This window comes from Protopterus annectens, chromosome 11.part0 (assembly GCF_019279795.1).
Source record: "Protopterus annectens isolate FY-2018-M chromosome 11.part0, PAN1.0, whole genome shotgun sequence".
In the NCBI taxonomy this organism is placed as follows: domain Eukaryota; kingdom Metazoa; phylum Chordata; order Ceratodontiformes; family Protopteridae; genus Protopterus; species Protopterus annectens.
In genome coordinates, this window is record NC_056745.1 from 1,085,310,297 (window position 1) to 1,085,332,176 (window position 21,880).

At 36.4% G+C, this 21,880-nt stretch overlaps 1 protein-coding gene across 1 annotated transcript in view; it reads right to left on the reverse strand.

Annotated features, from left to right (window-relative positions):
• The window catches only part of SLC6A15 (solute carrier family 6 member 15), a 587,241-nt gene that overhangs the window by 144,306 nt on the left and 421,055 nt on the right, over positions 1-21,880 (reverse strand). The window contains exons 12-13 of the mRNA XM_044088435.1: positions 13,202-13,443; positions 12,536-12,728 (exon numbers count right to left, since the gene is read on the reverse strand). Coding sequence (XP_043944370.1) covers positions 12,536-12,728; positions 13,202-13,443 — 435 coding nt within the window. The remainder of the gene's footprint in view (positions 1-12,535; positions 12,729-13,201; positions 13,444-21,880) is intronic.

Sequence of the window (21,880 nt, forward strand, 5' to 3'; positions counted from 1 at the left end):
CATCTGCTAGCACACCCCTATCCAGCCAAAGAAGCCACCTTCCTGAAATCAAGAAATAACAATAAAAATGTATACTTCCCTTGGCAGTAAGCAATATACATGTATATGCTTGCCTGACTTACAGGGAACTGCAACCACTGGGGCTGCCACCTATGGAGGGGATTACATACACCTACAAATGGATGCTGGGAGAGTATTCTTGACCCATCATGGAGTAGTTGGACTGAATGCAAAGCAGAAAGCCAGCATGATTGGTGGGAAGAGCCAGAAGACCTGGAGTACCTTCTTACCCAGAGGTCCAACTCCAAGAATACTGGTCAAGACAATGACATTTGGAGAAGTAGAGCACTGTTAACCAAAATACTACAGTACTAGTGTTAGCATTAGGACATTCTCATGCACCCCTTGGAATGATGCCAGTCTGTCGTGCACCTCTTTTATCACTCTTATTTGCAACCATCATGGATAACAGTAATGTGTTCAAGCCCCTGTTTAGCAAGGATAAAGTCCTGTTCCTGTAAAGACCAGGATATTGCACAAAAATGTAACTATACATCTTGGAGGGACTGAGCAAAACCCAGACCTCTAAACTAGATTCCCAGTTATAATATTCCATCATCCCCCTGAGGCCATGACAGCAGCCCTCCTACTATCATGTGAGGAAATTCTTTCCACAAACCTTATGAACTTTAGCAGTACAGGATTGGGATGTTTTTCATTTGCTATGAAGATCTTTAAAGAAAGGGACATGTGGATGAAAAAACATTGCTAATTATAACAGGACTGGGATTTAAACTGTACAAGTAGCAAGAAAGGAGCTAGCAGGCAGGCTGGACTGGCACGCTTAAGCAGCTGACACAGTACATCATGGCATGTGACATCACAGGTACATGTTCATCCTCAAGTGTTGAATCTTCCAAAAAAGGTGATTAATTCTGACTGGAACGAAGGATGAAACAAAGCACAAGACCTATCAAAGAAGATTCTTGATGTTAGATCATTAGATACCATTATACAAATTTCTTCTGTAATGTTTCAGGCAGATTTTTGTTTGATTTCCCAGTTATTGTAAGTAACCACTTGCAGTATGCTTAACATCAGTCTGTAGGTAACAATCTGAAAATTTCAGAACATGTTCACCTTAATAATGTAGAGCTTGCCAGGATTTTGGAGTGTTTTTGTGTACTTACTCCGTAGATAAATGATGGAATGTAACAATATACTTAAAAAAATGCTGGCAGACTTGTTTAATTTATTTTTTTACCTGTTAGAGTACTGGCCCTAATTTCTGGAATGCAGTTAGATTGAAAGTCCAGACTTTAAGGCAGCTGCCACAGCTATTATGTCATTCATCTAAGAAAAGCAATTGCTTTCATGCATAAAAATTTTGTACATGCATGAGCATTTCCGGGGGCAGAGTGGAACTCAGTCATAACAGTATTTGGCACTCCCAAATTCCTCAAAGTCTAGCAATAATATAGCTTAGAACTGGAAGTTTTGATGAAGAGTGCCACAGTTCTAAGTGCATATAACTTTACCTCAGGGCATAATTGACTTTCATGTTCATTTTCTTTTCATATGGAAGAAAGACTCATGCCATGGCAGGATCATGCCCATCCCCTGATGAACTCCAGGTAAACTAAAGTCTCGCAGTCTTGCTTTCCCATAATATATCTCAGTGTCCCTGCTTTTGGGACTCACAGTGTATCCTAAATATGTTTCATATGATGGAGTCAGCATGTGGTCCACATCACTGAGGGAAGATAAAGCCCTAAAGACTAGTGAGCATAGGGCGTGTTGGAACGAAAGACTACAAAGCATATTTAATAGGGAAATTTCTTTATTTTTTTTTGTGTCATACATTTTACAGATTGGGAACCTGCTAAGCAGTTTTGCCTAATAGCAAGCCCTTAACTTTTCTTAATGACTTTCACAGCTGCAGCATTTCATAACTAAATCTTGAATGTCATATTTTGAGTCTTCTATCTTCTGTTAATACTGAACTGACAGAACCAAGTTTTATTTGCTACATCCTTGATTGTATTCATTATTTCATTTGCTTTAAATCCATTATCCACTTCATTTTCTTTCATTCCCATGATCATACCACTAAAACTCTGAGAATTACAAACTATAGCTCTGGGCTTTGAAAATCATAGCGGGGGAGGGGGTATCTCAGAAGTATTGTATTTATTTATTTTTTTAGACTATAAGTTTTCTGTGTATCAAATCTCTGAGTTCATAACAATAATGCATGGCATGTACAGACCTGCACAGATTATTTAATAATGTATGCATCCTTAAGCAAGTCTGACCTTATAAAGAAAAAAAATCAGTAAATCTAGAAAAAGGAATGTTAAATCTAAGGGCAAAAAAATCATAGCATTTTGCCTAAATCATTGCAAGTGAGAAGTGTGATCATGAAAAGCCATGTTGAATTAAAAATAAAGTGATCAAATTCCTGTTTTCCTAACATGCTATTGTTATTACCATCTATTTGCATAATTTGAACAACACATGGCTCTCCTACATAGCAGATTGTTTCCTTTTTTAATTCAAACAAACAGATCCTTTACTTAAACAAAAAAAGCAAAACAAAAGCAAAAAAAAAAACAAACAAAAAAACAAAACACATTTCTGTGGCCTCACCTTCTCCTAACCTTTTTTCAGCATTTGATATATGTGAAACATGACAAAAAGCTATGGTTCTGTATTTGACTACAGTATTGCTAAACTGCACATTTTGCAGATTTAACACAAAACATACACATATTTTTTTCCAACTTACTTTACTAAAATGACATAACTGTTGTCTATGCCAATTATTCTTTTGTGGGTATTACAACAGGTTCAGGTACTAATGATCTAATAACAAGCCCATCCCTGATGTCAGACTCATTCACCCTTTTCTCTGCTCGATAACAGGGAGACAGCTAAATATAACATAAATCACTTTCAAGACTGTTAAAAAAAAATGCTTGAGATGTTTTTTTTAGCTCCTTATTTCCAGTATGGATTTGCAGAGTCAGTCCTACTTCTTATCTTATTTTCTTGTTTATTTAATAGGTTCATCAAAGAAGGGCGATTGCTTACAATATAAAAGTCGGCACTAATAGTTTTGTTGCAGGAAGGTATCGCTTCTTACATCGAACAATTATAATCCAATTGCCCTTTTTTTCACTTCAAAGATCCTTGTGAAGTTTTTGCACCGCCAGCTATTACATTACTTTATATACTCGCATATTACCTTCAGCATGGATTCAGGCCCTGTGATAATGCTGGCACTGTCCTTCTTGATGTTGTGGAGTGCATTTGGAGTCTGCATGAATATGGCAAATTTGTTCTAGAAATACTCCTTGATCCATCCAAAGCCTCTGACACTGTCTGACTTCTTCGCTTACTGAGATGCTAGTCAATCATGATTTCATATTAACTGCCAGTAAGTGGTTTGTTATCTGGCCGTTAGGGGACAATCTGTGAGCCGGAATGTTATTGTCTCTCCTTTTCTTCCTATGAATGTGGGAGTTTCCCAGGATTCAGAGATGAAGCCACTCTTCATCACAATCTTCATGAATGAAAGGGTTAATCATTGTCAAGGTACAAATTTTGCCCAGTAACTCAACAACTGCATTTTGAAAACTCATCTGAGGCTGGTAGCATCAAATCAGTTGTTGTATTTCACTCTACACTTTTGCCTTAATGCTGCAGGCTTTTACTTAAATGCAAGCAAAATCAAATCTATGCTGTCTGCTACTGAAACCATCATGCTTAACCATAGCACAATACTCTGCTCACCTTTCAATGTACTCACCTCCCTCCCAGACAACTTTAGACTTCTGAATTAGACTTGCTTCTCATTAAGGATGCCATCTCAATAAAACAAAGTCCTTACTTGTTTGTATTCTCATCAGTCAAGTAAAATTTGACTTGCATATCAGAAATACTATTACCAACAGCAGTCACGTTCTTCATATGTTATACACAGCCATTGTCTTCCTCACTGATAATAGTAGACTGGAAAATTCATACTTCCCATGCATTCACTCTCTGCTCTGCACATCTCTTCAGTGAGCTACTGCTATTTCTGTAACACAAGCGTCCACAGGTGTTTAACTGAATAACAAGACTAGTCATAGGCCTCTACTTTAAACCTTGTCAGCGCTGACCTCGAAGATGTCTCAGTTAAGTTACTTATGAAACCATTATGCTTCACTTTTAAGTTTCTATATTCATCAAATCACCTGTCCTTGTCTACAGATATTCTGTGGAAGGAATCCTAATGTGAATGTTGGAAATTTGCTGGAGGACTGTATCAGTTACAAACTCCAAAAATAAGTCTTGTAGCTTTAGCTATCTTGTTGTTGCAGATAAAGCCAGAAACAAACTCCCCTATAATCTGTGGTACATTCCTGAGAAAAATCTGCAATACTTCTCTGAAGAAAACATCTAAATACAAGTAAATCTGTTGTTTGTGGCATTACACTGTGGATACCTCACTTCTATTTCCCCTTTCTTTTTCTTTATTTCCAAATGATGTTGCTGCTACTTTTGTTGCATATCAGGTATGTTTCTGATTGATTTATAGGATGGATATGTGTCTACTTGATTATGGAAAACTTGGATATTAGTCACTCCTCTGCTGCTGCTATTTTACCATTTGGTTACAAAAGTACTAAGATTATTCTGTGTGTGATGTTCATCTTGTTAAATATATAATTTACAGAAATACATGCCTTTAAAAGTTTATTTATGTGGCCTTTGTCTACATTAGTGTACTCTCCCTGTGACTGCAGTTATGTTTTCATTGTTAAGTTCTTTTGCTATTTGTATATCTAAAAATATCTGTACTCAGGACTCTATTGAAATGGGACCTTTCATTTGGACATCCTCATTTACAAATGTAATCAGAATCAATGGCACAATAGGTAGCAAACTTGCCTGTGGTACAGAAGATTGTGTGTTCTACTCCCTTACTAGGTAGATCAATAGCTGATACTGCAGTGCACTATGAGGCTGGATCTTGTACTCCTGTGTGTGTTGTCCTTTGGATGAGATGCTAAACCAAGGCCTCATCTGCTTGAATTGTTGATCACTTTGGTGGATGTAAAAGATCCTGGGGCACCTATCAAAAAGAGTAGGGGTCCTTTATGTGTATATAGAAATAACTCTTATTTGCAAATATATAAAGATACACATCAGTTTACACATGTTCATACATTCCTTTACAATCATTCTAAATTATCAACCCTATTAGAGCACACTCTTTTCTCCATAACTACTATCTGATTTTACTTAATATTGTTGAAATCCATTTACCATTAAACATAATTCCATTTATTCTTTCATTCCATATAACCCATAGAACATAAAATAACTTTTTATCTACTCTTTTAACATATTCTTTACTTCTAGTCTTATAATATCCAAATTTAATTATATCCACATTTATTTTATCCACTTCTTTAATATCTTCCAAAAAATGTTCTTTACATAGTTTTCCCATAACTTTTTTACTCTTTTACATTTCAAAAACTTGTGTTCCATAGTTTCTTCTTAGAATGTAAACATATATCTTTTTATATGGCATATTTCCTTTTACTGACAATTTATCTATTACTAGTCTCCACAAAAATCTTGACATTCCACTTTCTGATTACACCATTTGCTTCTTATTTTTATAGCTTTATTTTTTTTTATCTGTTATATTTTCCCATGGCTTTATATTTTCCTTAAATATCATCCACCATTCAGATCAATTTTTATAAAATGTTCTCATAGTAATGTTTTATCTTTACATTCTTATATCAAACTTTTTTTTTATCTTTTTCTATATCATCAACTTTTATTTTCCACAAAAATATTTTTTTCTTGGTAACATTTTATTTCTTTAGTTATACATTGTTTTTCTTTTTGTCTTTTTTTACCATACCCCCAGATTTATCATACTTATATTTATACAGTTTACTACTAATCTTTTATCTTTTTTTTTTATCCTCGTTAACACTTTGTACAAATTTAATGAAGAAGCGTACACCACTGGGTTAATTAATCCTAAACCTCCTTCTTCTTTATTTACATACAAAACTCCTCTTTCTACTGGGGTTAATCTAGAACCCCATATAAATGAAAAAAAATATCTGCAATGATCCCTTTCCAAATGCTGTTGGCAACATAGACTTGCTAAGTATGTTACTTTTCCCATTAGTACTGAATTTATCAAATAAGCCTTTTTTCTGAGTGATAATTTATATGTTCTCCAGAAAAGACACATTTGCTTTATTTCTTCTATTGTTTTTCCCACTGAATTATACTTATGTCTTTATTCCCAAATTTTATACTTCACACAATAATTTAATTCATTGTAAAATATATACCCCCCAATCTTTACTACATCACCAAAACCTTTACTTTTCTCTTTATTTAAATCCATCCTTATGATCTCTAGACACTCATTTATGTAAATTACTTCTTTTATCCAAATTTTGTTTTTTTGCAATTAGTATGATGTCATCTGCATATGCTAACAGAACTGGAATTCTTAACCCTTCAGGTGTTATATACCCTGCCTCCTTCATTTTGCAATTTATTTCACATACTATCACATTTGTAAGTAATGCAAAGAGTATACAACTCATTGGACATCCCTGTCTTACACCACTCTTCATATGTAACTCTTGGCTTAACCAGCCATTTACAAGTATTTTTCTTTATTATTACTATACGCTGACATACATCATTTCCTAACTTTCCCACTTATATTACATTCTTTCATTATTACCCATAAGATTTCATGTCCAATTGTGTCAAATGCCTTGTTAAGATCTCCTATCATGATTTTTACTTCTTCTTTTCTGCTCATAATATCATCCACAATTTCTCTAACTATCCTTAATAATTACTGACAACCCTTCCCCTCCATACTATATATATATGCTATCTTTCACAGTATTTTCCATTTTATTTTAAAATCTCTTTTGTATAATTTTCATAAAGATTTTATAATCATTATTATTCAATACTATTGGTCTCCATTTTTTTTAATTCTCTTCTATCTTCCTTATGAATTTAAGTATTCTACTACATAATTCTTTATACATAAAGCTTTCATTTAGCCATTCATTTAAAATCTTTTGCCAGTCCTTAAATTTTTATACATTTCATACCCTATTCCATCTGGGCCTGCAGCCAAATCTGTATTTAGTTGTCCTAATAATTTATCTAGCTCATTTAAAGAAATCTCCTTTTCCAGTTGTTTATTCTCTTTTTCTGTTAACTTGTTTACTTTCCGTGCTTTTTTTTCACTACCTTTTTTCTTTAAACATTTTTTGCACATATTGTGCTACACTATTCATAATCTTTTCCTGAGTTCTATTTCTCTGTTTACATTTTTTATTTCTCTCATCACACTACCATCTTCCTTTATTAATCTGCTTAAGTAACTTGATACGTCTCTATTTCCATGTAAAATGTCTTTGCTTATGTAACAATTCTTGCATTTTTTCTTGATGTCTTTGACATAATTCTTTTTCTTCGTCAAAGTACTTTCTATTATTATGTTCTAAATCGTCAAATGCATTGCTATATGTTATTTTAGCCTTTTCTTTCTCTACTTTTCTCACATCATATTGCTACTGTAAAACACATTTTTTATACTTTTCCATAAAATTAATCCACCATTCAGACAATTTTAATAAAATGTTCTCATAGTAATATGATCTTTCCATAACTGTATTATTAACCACTTTCCTTCCTCATTCCATGCTTTCTCGTTATCCTTTTTATTCCTTTGTCTATTTTTATATATTCCTTTTCTTTTATCTCTAGCCATACTGCAAGATGATCAAAAATCCTGTTTCAGCTACCTCCCCTTCTCCTAACACTATATCTTCTGATACTATAAAATAATCTATTTCAGTTCTATACCTACCCCATTTGTAAGTCAATTATTTTATGTCCCAGAGTTTTAACTTACCACATCTTATAACTTCTAACATTTTTCTTATGTCATTTCCTTTATTTTTATGCTTGCCTCTTAAATCACAGCTAGTCTCCTGTCATTATAATATTCATATTTATCACTATATATTCTAAAATCTGATGAAATAAGCTTTCCTTTTCTTTACAGCTAATATAAGCATATGTTATAATCCTATATACTTGTTCTTTCCATTTTAAATCTACAATGATTAATCGTCCCATTGTTGCTAAAGTTACATCTAATATCTTTACTGTATTTCTACAGAATACAGTTATTCCAGAACATTTCTTATTTTCCAAATTCCAAATTATCTTTCCTCCATATAGTTTCTCTGTTTCTAATCTTTTTCATTTGTTAAAAATCTTGTGTCTTCTAGTATAATTGCATTTACATCACATGTATTACACCACTGCAAAATTCCTGTTCTTCTTACTATATTCTTAATAATCTTCACATTTATAAAAAGTACTCGAAAATTTTCATTTTCCCTTTTCCTTAGATTCATAGCTTCATAAGTTGATAGCTAATTACTAGGCTAGCTTTCTTAAAAGACTATTGTAGGACTAGCAAATTTCCTTCCCAAAGGTGAGAATCAAACAGTGTACCTTGTGTTTGTGAGTCAAAAACCTTAATCATCATACCACCCCCCATCTTTAGCTGTATAAATTATTTTTCATCCATTTCCTTTCTTTTTAATTTTGTATGTATCCATTTACATTTTTTCTGTCTTTTACCAATAGAATTCTTTTTTCCTTATACTTCCTCCCAGTTTATGTCTTCTTCATCTAATTTTTCTTTTCTTTCTACTATTTCTAAAATGTCTTCTCTTTAATTTTCTTCTTTTTCCTTACTGTTATTTTCATTTTTGCAATCATCCATAAATGTACAATTTTGTTACATTTCAATTCACTTTTATTTTGCATCATGTCCCATTTCCACATAAATATAACATTTTCTTTTGTCACAGTTACTTATCAAATGTCCTTCTTTTACACACACACACACACACACACACACACACACACACACACACACACACACACACATACACACATGTTTTGAGTTGTCCCCAGTATTTTACACCGCTATTCCCTTCCACATGTATCATGCTTGGTATAGGTATAATTTTTTTCTCTTTCCATTTTAACACAATATTGCAATCCCAGCCACCAGTCCACAAACCCCTTTTGTCATAAACTTTTGCAATGTCCAGTACTTCCTTACATAAGGCTTTCAAATATCCTTTCAAAGTCTGTTTCAACTTCTCTTCAAAATTGTACATAAATCTTCTTTTTTTCCCTGTTAAAAACTTTTATCACATAAAGAGTCCATGGGTTACAGTCCTTTTTTTCATATTATCCAAGAAAATTTTCCATTGGAAAAAAAGTACCAGATATAATGTCACAAAAAGTCTCTTTGTTAATAAGAATAAATGCTCTTACCTCTTGTGCTTTTACACCCAAAGGAGTTATTAAATTGTCCCACACTTCATACCGGTCCATTTCTTTGTCTTCTATACTTTGAATCCTTACCACATACTTCCGTTTTTCATTTTCTTCTGCCTTCTTTTCTGCCACTCCACTTTTGCCTTATTTTACTTTCTGCATACGTTTTCTTTTCCATCTCATCACTATTCTTCAGGATTGTCTCTGCATCCCCTTTTTGCATTTCTCCACAATGTTGCCCTAGGAAACATCTCCTTCATTTTCTGGCTCACTCTGCACCACCATTTCTTTAAGCAAATCATCTCACAATCCTCCTGATTGGAGGATTGTAATTATGCATCCATTATTTGCTGTCTCATCTACATTAAGCAAATTTCTTTGAAACATTTCCTCAAAATCCTGTACACATTCTCTGGTCTCGATATTTGCTTGCAGCTTACTTTCTTTCAGTACTCCATCCTTCTCTCTCCATCTGCCTCCCTGTTTCTCTAGGCTGCCTCTGCAACTGGAATAGAAACAGGAAGTGCTCCTCCAAAATGGTTCCCAATCCCAGTAATGATAAGTAGGGGAAGTTCCCCAATGCCCAGGCCAAATTTCCCCTAGTAGTATGTATACCACCTCAGGTCTCCCCATAAAAGAAGCTAGTAGTTTACTAGGACTACCCTGGTCAACAAAGGAGAAATAAAAAATAAATACTCAAGTAATCAGTCAATAAATATTTCAAATTATAAGGTTCCTGAGATGTTTGTAGTTATTCCGAGTAGTTGCCACAGAAAAGTATTTTGTGGATAAGCCATCAATTTAGGAACTTGCATTTTTTTCTAAATGGTCGCCATGTGAATGTGTTTATTAATAGGAGTTAGAGGGGATATTCATGTATGTACAGGCAAATTTCACCCTTTCCAAATTTGAGTTCAGGACCACAGATGTTTACCTCTTCAAAAATTACACTTAAAGCCTTTTTATTAATTCTTAAGATTAACTGGAAGAGGTATCTGCCTTTCAAATTTAGTACAGATCTAGTCTGCTTATTTAATTGAATCACTTTTAGACATGATGTTCCTGTCTGTTTGCTTTGTTCCTGTACAGCTAACTTTCACAGTAGATATTTTCAATCTGATAACATATTAGACAATTTCAACTGTGCCATACCCAATTGGTTTATTATAAAGTGAATGTTAGAAATGGTCCAATGGTTCAGCTAAAACGCAGCCTAGGAGTCAACTGATACAAATGCAATCCATAGCATGTTCTAATGAAGATATGGCTCCATGTGTTTCCTTCTTTTTTAATTCTGAGATTCCAAAGGCAAATTACACACTGCTATACCTTGTCATTTTTATTCACACCTCAATCTCATTTTTTTTTCTTGTTCTCTCGATTTTTTACTGGTTATTTTTCATCATTTGTATTAACTAACTTATTCAGACTGCATCATTCAAAGGACATCATCTTCTGTTTTGAAGACATTTTCGAGGGAGATCAGGAAACTTGCCTGCCTCTATATTATTCCTTCTAAATACAGAAATGATTTCTGCAATGTATTTTATTGTTAAAATATAGTGAAATCTATAGTGTGCTGGTGGCCAATTAACTGACTTTGAGAGTGTCAGTGAAAGGTCACTGGTGTCATAATAGTGGCAAGACTCACTGAAGAATGAGAAGGTAAGTGTTGTATTTTTATCACTTTTTCCCTCTTCTCCAAGGTTTTCCAGTCTTGGAGTGGTTATATATGTAGTTAGTGGGATAAGAGTCTTGCTTTCACATTGAGAGAGTTCAGCAGGACTTGCCCTCTGCAAAAAAACATGTTTTGTGTGTTTTGCAACCCTGGGAGTGCTATTATTTTGAGTATGCATCTCCCAAGGTTTTAGATGCTTTGGGGTTAAATAATACTGTGCCAATCAACTAATGCATGATTATTTACAGTGAACTCATTAACTATTATGTTTAGATGCATTTTTCTGTATTTATTTAAGCAGTTACTTAATGTAGCCAGTGAATTAAGTTAAATGGTTTGGTGATACCATTTTAATTTATTTACTTTTTGTTTTATAGCACTTATGTTGGAGGCAGAGAGTCTTTTAAGATGTGCTGAACTGTAAATTTTCCATTAGCTCTTGCTATATTTACTGTTTTATAATAGCATCTCTACTTAAAACTGCATACGTTCCAGTGATCATTACTGCTTTAGGAAAAATATTAGCACATTTGGGTCTCTGTTTGTCTGTCAGTTGGTCTCTCTGTTTGTATGCTCTGGCAAGACTACATTTCTCTTCCATGGGTTCAATATATGTTGGAACAGACTCTCTTATGACTTTAACTGGATAAAGTAGCTGATTAGTGAATGAAAAATGTTTGTGATCATCTGTTCTGAACATGTGCTGCTAATTATTCTTTACATTTAGACACCAGACTGACTATCTTTATAGACATTTCCTCACAGACATAGCTTCCTCCTAAATTTCATACTTACATTGACTAACAGTGCCTTTCGTTAATATGCTGGGCTGCTTTCTTTGAATAAATAAGTTTCTCTGCCCTGGTATTTCTAAACCTAGTTTAAAACATTTTATACTGAAAGAAAAAAATCCTGACTAGACAATGCTATATTTTGTCCCCATCTAACCATCAAACTTGTTATAGTATATATAAAAAAAAATTTAATTGAACACATCTGGCAGTTTTATACATTTAAATTAAAAAGTATTTTTTTTCAACAGGTAGAAATTATTCTTTTCCAAACTATACATTAAAATGAAATTTGCTATACCACACAGTGTACCAAACATCTCATTCCAAATACATATCACAAACTTGAGTCCAGCTGTACAGCATAGCATTAAAGATGGTCACATACATTTCACTACAAATTTCTATACCTCTGTACCATAATAATTCATTCTGTTGATACAGTCATCATTTATTGCAACAGTTTTTGTAGGTATCATTTTTTTTAAGTTCATATTACCAAATCAATATGATACTCCTCAGGCACCTTTAAAGAGCTCTTTGAAGGACGCCAAAGTAGAAGTCCAGTTCCAGTTAAAAAAAAAACACCAATTTTATTTAATAACTACTTGTCGGGTGCCTTTTTTGTATGCAGTGTTCTAACCTTGTTTAGTTCATCTTCTATTTGACAAGGTTCTAGGTTTAGAGCAGTGAAGTCCTCTTCCTTAACTCCCTTTATGATGACATACATCTGATGGTAATCAGCAGCTGTGATACTTGGAAAATGAATATGATGTGGAACGAGATCATGGCTGAGGATGCCTGTATTCAACATCCCCAAAATCTTCTCTGAGTTCCTGCAATAAGATGAAATGAAAGCCTAAATAAAACAGTTCATATGGCATTGTCTGAATATTTGCTTAAACAAACATTATATATATATATATATATATATATATATATATATATATATATATATATATTAGTGTGAATGCATATACCATTACACACATATAACAGAATAGTTGTTTGTTAACTAGTATTCTGTACATATATACTACTCATCATATAATAACTTCCTCACTTGTGAATTTGTGGTATGAGAACGAAGAAATATGTTGCTTGCAGTTATTTACAAATGACACATTTTATTTAAATTATAATAATAGTAGATATAAATGAACTAGCAATGATTAACCTACAGTACATGGACAATGAATAAATTCAACAGAACAAACATACAGGATAATATATTAAATAAATGTATTCTATGTATGCACATCCTATAAGTCTGAAGTGCAAAATGACAAACAAAATGCTAGAAACTTACACTGCAACACACTTTTCATTCAGTATGTTTGCTTTGAAACCCAAGACAGCAAACACTACCAGGGTTGCAAGCACAGATGTGAAGAAGTTGATGAAAGACACCAACACTGCATCAAAATGGCAGTTGTTGTCCCGTTTGTTGTAGCTTGAGAAAGCAATTACTCCACCAAAACCAAGACCAAGGGCAAAAAAGACCTGTGTAGCTGCTTCTCTCCAAACTTTGGGTTCAAGCATGATTTCAAGCTGCAGGAAGTAAAACACAATGTCAGGCAGTTATTACAAGAAGATAGAACATATTATTACTAAAAGATGTTAAATAATTAGTAAGTATTTTAACAAGGATCAGTCATGTAACAATGTGTAAGGTGCACAAAGGGGTTTATGATAGACAGAGGCACTATTACATTACTATAAAATGCATTTACTAGATGTGACCTTTTATTTTATGCATTTAATATCTCTAAACCAATGACTATTTGTTGTATTGAAACTATCTTGTGTTTATGCAAGCAATAATGCCCAACAAGGTGTGTGTTATTGTGGAAATTGTGTTTACGCAAGCAATAATGCCCAACAAGGTGTGTGTTATTGTGGAAATAATATACATCCAGGGGTCTTCTGAGGCACTACACCACAGGCAGGGCCTCTATATCCTTGGAAGGGCATTATTTCCACAATAACACTCACCCTGGAAGGGCATTATTGCACTTAGAGAATGCACTATATACAAAACAATGTTGTACTTGTTTTTTTTTTTTTTTACTATTACATGCATACTTTTATATAGGTTCACTGGTAGGTACTAAGCTATCAGCCCTGGGGCCTATATAAGCCTACCCAAAAAGGTTCCCTAGCTTTCGCCACCCAAGAAAATTATTTTCCTGTGCCGCAGAAGTGATCCTTGGGGTGAATTTTCTATTTCCATCCAGTCGTCAAGATATTTCTTAAAGAGGGTCAATGAGGAGCTTTGACATGAATGAGTAGTTTGTTTCAGAGTATGGGAAGTCTCTGGAACATGAATCTATCCCTCCAGCATGTTCTGTTTATTGTGGTGACAAGGTTTAGGTCCCTGGACCATGTGGTATGGAGAGATTGGGATTTCTTTACGTGTAGCATGTCCAGCAGCTCTGGGCTTGATATAGCTTTGTATGTTAGGCAGAGAACGCCTCTGAGTAGGCGATATACGATGGAGTAGAGCTGGAGTTTTTTGAGATGGTCTGTGTATGGCATCTGTTTGAGGCCAGTAATCCTCTTAGTGAGGTATTTCTGTGGCCTTTCCAATTGTTGTAGGTGTCTTGTGAGATAAATGCCAAATGGGGCATTGTACTCTATAATGGGTCTGATGAGGGATGAGTAGAGAGGAACAATGACCTCCTTTTTTCTAGAGGAGAACCATTTTGTGATGAGGTGTGCTACATAGAAGGATTTCCTGATTACTGTGGCGATGTGATTATCAAAGGAGAGACTACTGTCCACCTGTGTCCCGAGGTCTCATCACACTTTCAATGTTTAGTGAGCTATCTCCTATGTGGTAGTTCATGGGTACTGGGTTTTTCCCAAAGGGGATGACAATGCACTTCTTGGCATTAAGCTTGAGGCCATGACTTTGACAACAAGCATCTGTCTCTGTGAGGCCCTTTTATAGAATGTGTACATCTTTAGGTGATTCTATTATGGCTCCCAGTTTGCAGTCATCTGCGAACTTTGTTAGCCAAAGTCCTTCTGTGTTGGCTTGCACTTCAGAGAAGTAGATGCCAAACAGGAGAGGACCCAGGATGGAACCCTGTGGTGCTCCACTTGTCACTGCTCTGAAGTCGGACTTGGAGTCGGCTACTTTTACTGTGTGGGTTCTGTCAATGAGCCAGTTGGCCACCCATCTTGTGACATAGGGATTTATGCCCAGTTTAGTGAGTTTATCAATAATTCCAGAGTGGGAGATGGTATCAAAAGCCTTGGCGAGGTCAAGATAGGCTGTGTGCACTACCTTGCCCTCATCTATGGCTCTGGTGACTATTTCAAAGACATCAATCAGATTTAGTAGACATGATCTACCTTTTACAAACCCAAACTGAGTGGGGTCCAGGGTTTGGAGGTTACCTATGTCTTTGTTTATAAGCTCCAAGATGATACATTCCATGGCCATGCAGATCAGGCTCGTCAGGCTAATGGGGCAGTAGTTTCCGGGGTCTGTGGTGGTACCCCCTTTGTGGAGTGGGATAACTGTCACCGTGTGCCATTCAGTAGGCACATAGCCTGAGGTGAGGCTATGATTGAACATAGTACTTAGGTGGGGTGCCAGTTCATTCTGTAGTTCGTGCAGTACACAGCCTGGGATGTTGTCTGGTCCCATGGATGCTGTGTTCTTGGCTTTGGAGAGTGCAGTCTTTACTTGTTCATCCATGATTACAGGGGCTTTGCATTCTTCTGGTATTAAGATGGGCCCTTTGGGGGGTGAGAGGGGGGTAAAGTTAGCACTGAACCTATCTGCCAGGATGTTGGCAATATCAGTTGGTTCTGTATATTTAGTGCCATTGTGCTGTAGCTCAGAGCAGATCTGAGTGTTGCCATTGAGATTCTTGACATAGATGTAGAATGCCTTGTGGTTGTCTTTGGAATCAGTGGTGATTTTATTTTCATAACTGGTTTTGGAAGATGTTATGACGGTCTCATCTTCTTGCTTAGGCTGACCAGGAAGTTCCTCCAATCTTGGGATTTTACTCTTTTTTGCAACAGCTTCTTCCTTCTGTTGTAGAGTTTGTTTATGGCAGGGGACCACCAGATTGGCTTCCTTTTTTTGGAGCATAGCGTCTTGGTTCTGTTGGGGATGGCATGATCCATGCACTGGTGTATGTGCTTATACAGTGCATTTGTGTAAGATTCAGCAGTCATACCTCTATTTTCTGTCTGCATGGGTGTTGTGAAGTTTGCCACTTATGTCTTAAAAAGCATGAAGTTGGCTTTGGAGTAGTTTTTGATGGTGGTTTCCTTAGTGGGTGGTGGGAGTGGGATATGGATGTCTAGGGTGATTAGGTTGTGGTCGGATCTGACCAGCGAGGAGTTGACCTCTGGCGTGGAACACCAGTTACCCATATTGGTAATGACCAGGTCCAGGATATTGCTGCCCCTAGTGGGGGTGTGGACAAACTGATCCAAGGAGTTGGAATTTATGAATTCCAGAAAACATTGAGTGAGTGAGTTGGTACATGAGTAGTTTTCCCAGTTGATGGTGGGGTAGTTGAAATCACCCATAATTAAGGTATTGGGTTGTACCTTAATATTTTCCAGTATCTTAATAAATGAAGAGTGGGAATCCTGGGGCATGGTGGGGGATCTGCAGCAAGCTACAACCTGGATTGCAGTCTTGCCCAGTGTTAGTTGCACTTGGATAATTTTGGATGCATTATGTTGAGCAACTAGCCTGGAGGTGTGGATATCCTTAATGAATATGGACATGCCTCCACCTTTAGTGCTTCGATCCAGGTTAGGTGGCTGAAAGGTGTGGTATGAATTATAGCCTGGTAATGCAGGGGTGCTCTCTGCAGCCTTGAACCAGATCTCTGTCACTGCACAGATGTCAATGTTCTCCATTTTAAGGACTGCCTTGAGTGAGTGCATTTTGAGGTTTAGACTTTTAGCATTGAGTAGCATTACCCTCAGAGTTTGCTTGCTTGTAGCTGTTATGGTAGTGAATTTGGCATTTGAACATTGCCTAAAAAAGGCACTATAGGGATGACAAGAGCCTTAGCCAGTATCCGGAATCCCAGGGGCGACAAGTGCAGACTGTCTCTGGCAAAGCATCATGGTCGGTCGACCATGAAGTCCCAGGCAGACAGATACTGGATCCCCTTAGAATGACACCAGAAGCTTAGCCAATTGTTGAAGTCAATCATTTTGTCTTTGTACTGTGGCATCATTCTGAGCAATGGCAGGATGCTACTCAGGGCTAGGGTCATACCTGCCTGGGCTACAAGATCTGAGAGCTCCTCCATGTCTCTTTGCATGTAGTCCAGGAAGGTACATCACAGGTCATTCACGCCAACATGGACAATGACAGAGTCGTATTTGTACTTGTTGTAGAGTGCATGCGTTATGTGGCAGATCCTGGCACCCGACAGGCAGCTGAAAGTAACTTTCTCCTTCTTTAGTCTGGTGAGTGGGACATCAGTGTGCCTGACTATAGAGTCACCTATGACTATTGTGTTGGGTACGCTGTTTTGCCTTATGGGCTGAGGTTCAGTGGCACAGTGATTTTGAGGGCTATGTGTTATTTGGGTAGTATTGGGGGTGGTGGTTATCTACGTTTCAGCTAGGGAGGTCTCTGTTGCTTGTGCAAATTTTTATTGAGAGCCTCCGTGAATGTGGGTGTGTGGTTTGTGTTTCTATGAGTGGGTTTTGAAGGACTGTGTGTTGAGTGTGGTGTGGTGCAGGTGTTAACTTCTCCTCTTGACTGTCTAGTCCAGTCTTGGGCGAAGAGAGCTTTGCTTCCAGTTTAGCTATATAAGTGCATCTCTCACAGGTTGTAGTGTTGGGTGGTAGGAGGAGAGGGGGTTCAGTGTACATGAGGCAATTGCTACATTGCCCCAAGATGCCCAGATTCATCAGGTGGACAGGAGAAAACACGGACATGCCTAGATAGGTGCTTATTAAGTACTAAGAACTGTTTTCATCTTGACAAGTGAGGAACGTCGAGTGCTGTAGTAATTTGTAGTCTATTTAGTGCTTACAATGAGTTCTGACACAGTGCTGAGCACAAGGAAACAGTTTTGAGTGCTGAAACTAAAAAACTGGCTAGTTCTAGCTAAAACTAGCTAGTTTTAGCACCAATCCCAAGAAGAGAAGCAGACCATGGCCTGTTTGGTGGTCCACAGTCTTGTCCCAGATGATGCAAGGGTCTGCAGGCTTGTAGCCTTTTTCTGGTAGATGCTTCAAATAGCAACCAGACCAATCAGGTTTGTTAAGCAAAGACACTAACTCTCCAACCAAAAAGAGTCAGGAATCAATGCACTCTACACCTACTCTCACCAAGATCAGAATATAAGCACAGATTCTAAGCTGTCACCTATAAAGCAGTTATTAAGCTTTCTGGTGATCAGCAGTCTCCAGGAAATAATGTAACGCACTCCTTCTCTCACCAGGAGAAAAGAGAAGCACTAATCCCAAGATGACTACTCAGAGACAGAATGTGGGCTCTACAATAACTGGTGGTCTTGCAATAGATACTTAAAGGTAAGATGAAAAACATGGTTTATCCTAAACACTGCAGTGTGCACTACAGGAATTACATGTGAAAGTATGTAACTTAAGTTTTACCTATCTAAAAGTTTAGTTTTAGTGGAGAGTCACTATTTTTAAAACAGCAAGATAGATTGAAAGGGGGTGGTCACTTTTGTATTCTGGTACTATGGAATACAGTAGGATGGCCAATAAATTTAAATAGTTGAAGGGGAGTGGTTTCACAAAATAAGAATTTTGTGCTTACTCACACCAGCCAGTAAAAGCAGAGAGGAAATTAGATATATGGTCAAATTAATATAAGGGGTAGGCAACTAGAAAGACAGCGGTGTTTAAGAACACAACATTAACTGGGTGGGAGTGTGGGAAAAATTTCTGACTCACAAGAGACAGAGCTGTGGTCTCATTTCAGGTTTTAGTATGCAGTTATAAGCAGAATACAAGTAAAACACAGTATACAAAATAGAAAAAGGCAATAAAGTAATACAAAACACAATGAATAAAAGCAAACTAGCCTTTCCCTCACAGCAAACTGTAGCAGAATCTGGGTGAGCCTTTCCAGTAAAGCTCTGAAATGTTTTATTTTACCCCTTAAATAGAAGGTTTAGTTCCTAGCTCCACCCCTCAATTCAGAAATGATTAACCTTAGCTGACCTGTTGTAACTTATGTGTGACTGCTTAACTGACCTCTGCTAATTTCTGTCTGACTCATAAGAGACAGAGCTGTGGTCTCTTTTCAAGTTTTAGTATGCAGTTAAAAGCAGAATACAAGTAAAACACAGTGTAAAGAAAACAAATCACAGTATACAAAACAGAAAAAGGTAATAAAGTAATACAAAACACAACAAATAAAAAGCAAACTAACTTTCCTCACAGCAAACTGCAGCAGAATCTGTGTGAGTCTTTCCAGTATATTCTGATGTTAAATAGTTCTGCTGTCTGATGATTAATATACTTATGGGAGGAAGTATTTTACATCAGAAATACACACACACACACACACATTCAGATGCATAAACATACAGACTCCCACATATACACAAAGAAGACACATACACATTCAAAAACATAAACATACACACGCACACACACACACACACACACACACACACACACACACACACACACACTGATGCAAACCATACCTCTCAAACTATTAATGTAAGAAATCTGGACAAAGCCAATAATAATGGGGCATGAGCAATGGAGACAAAGACCCAAAATAGGAGCAGATTTTAAATATTGTTCATGTAAACTTAGGAAGTTGCTGAAATAACAGTTTTTTTTCTTGGTATGCATTTTCTGAAGGCTATGAAGTGTAAAATGAAAAAGTCTGTTATTATTTAGTGACATTAGTTTTCAAAGATTTGCTGGAAAACCGCATATTTTATGAGGAATAGACTGAAAATATCAGGCAAAAATCTCAACAGTTGAGAGGCATGATGTAAACACACACACACACACACACACACACACACACACACACACACACACACACACACGCACCAAGAAACACTCAGACACTATTTATCCCCTGATTTCTACTTTTGGACAAATAAATGAAACACACACAAGCACACACAACACACTCACAATGCAGCCATTGCAACTCTTTGCTTCCCACCCCCATCCCTTTATTGCCCATGTTTTTGCTTTCACTGAGGATTAAAGTCAGTCAAAAATGCCTATCATTATGAGTTTCATAACTGTTAATATTTAACGAATTGATGCTGATGGACTTCTAGTTGCAATCAGTATTCTTATCATGCTATCGCTCACTCTCACGTATGCAGGTAAGCACAGAAATACACATGCACACACATACACAGATATACATACACATTCACACATACACACACACAATTTACTTTTTTTTCTTTTATTTAGTTTTTTCTTTTAATTTTATATTCACTACAAGGCAAAATGCTGTTTAGCGAGTGTAAAAAATGGCAGCCATTTGTTTCTTAACTGTCTGAGCTTCACGGCAGCTTAATATGCTGCCGTGAAGTGGCAGACTTGTTTTTCAATGGACATTACCTGTACATTAACAAACTGTTAGAGAACATTCATTCTCCAAAGTATGTAACACAATATCTCACAGGCAGATCCACATAATTAGAAAGACGAAGACTGTATTTTTATGTGAGGATGTCTAACATCTGTACATAGCCCAAAGTTAGATTGCAGTTCTGAACCCACAGTCATGAAAAGGAGTGGGTGTTGCTATACCTCCAAGATGCAGTGAGTCAAAAGCAAGATTAATCAATAAGGGATATAGAGGACACAGCTGTCTGCTTTCAGAAAGTGGTCTTTATCTTCATCAAGAAACTTGTTAAAAATTTCTTGAAATTTTTTATAAGTGGTACTGAAGTGGTTCACAACTGCAGGATAGCTACTATCACAATAATTCTCTCACCAAATATACATCTTTCAGATTACTGTAGCTCTTATTGTGTATAGTATTACAAGGACTATTGTGTTAGGACATGTGAGAAGTGCTCATGCAGAATTGTCAAACATTCATTTTGCTGTTATGACAGCCATGCATGTGTCAGTATACAAAGATGATACCTTCATCTTTCTTCTGTCTCTTTCCTACCCCACCTATTATAAAAAAACATACTTATCAGTGAAAACAAATAGAAAAAAAGGCTATCCTAGTTAGATGGACCAAAAAGAGAGGCAGAGAAAGTGATAAATGGTCATCTGTCAGAGAGAGAAAAAAGCAGAAGTTTGGATGAAATAACAAATGCATTCTAACCTAACAGCTAATCTACTAAAGAACTCTCTCAGAGGTCCTTCATTGGGATGCTGGAAAAGTGGAACTAACCTGGTCAACAAAGTGCAAAATATGAAACAAAATATGGCATTCTTTTTCAGCAAAATCCCATGTTCAGAAATGTCTAGATGACGCTCACATATTATGAAGTAACTCATCAGTAACATGAGCAAGTACATTCACCCCCAAGTAATAAGTGAGAACCCTACACGAAATTAATAAATAATCCCGATCTGATACAATATCATTAAATGTTTTTGTGTCTTTTGGCTTTTCCTGGTTAGGGGTCGCCACAGTGGAACTCCAGTCCGCTAATGATTGGTAGTTGATTTTTACGTGCCGAGTCACCAGCCCTGAAGCACAACCTTTAACGAAGGCACGCCCATTCACACATATCTTCACGCAGAAGACACTCTAGCTGAGAATCGAACCGGACAGAGTCTTACTGTAAGGTGACAATGCTACCGCAGCACCACCACCGCGGGTATACAATATCATTAAATACTAATACAAAATATATATAAAATATATACTTGTCTTACTTAGGAGGAGCTACAACAGAGGAAGCTATTAAAAGACCACTACTCATCTACAAGTGGGAAGGAGGGAGGGTATTCCTGATCCATCAAGGACAGTCCTCAAATAAATCAAATTATACTGCACACACAC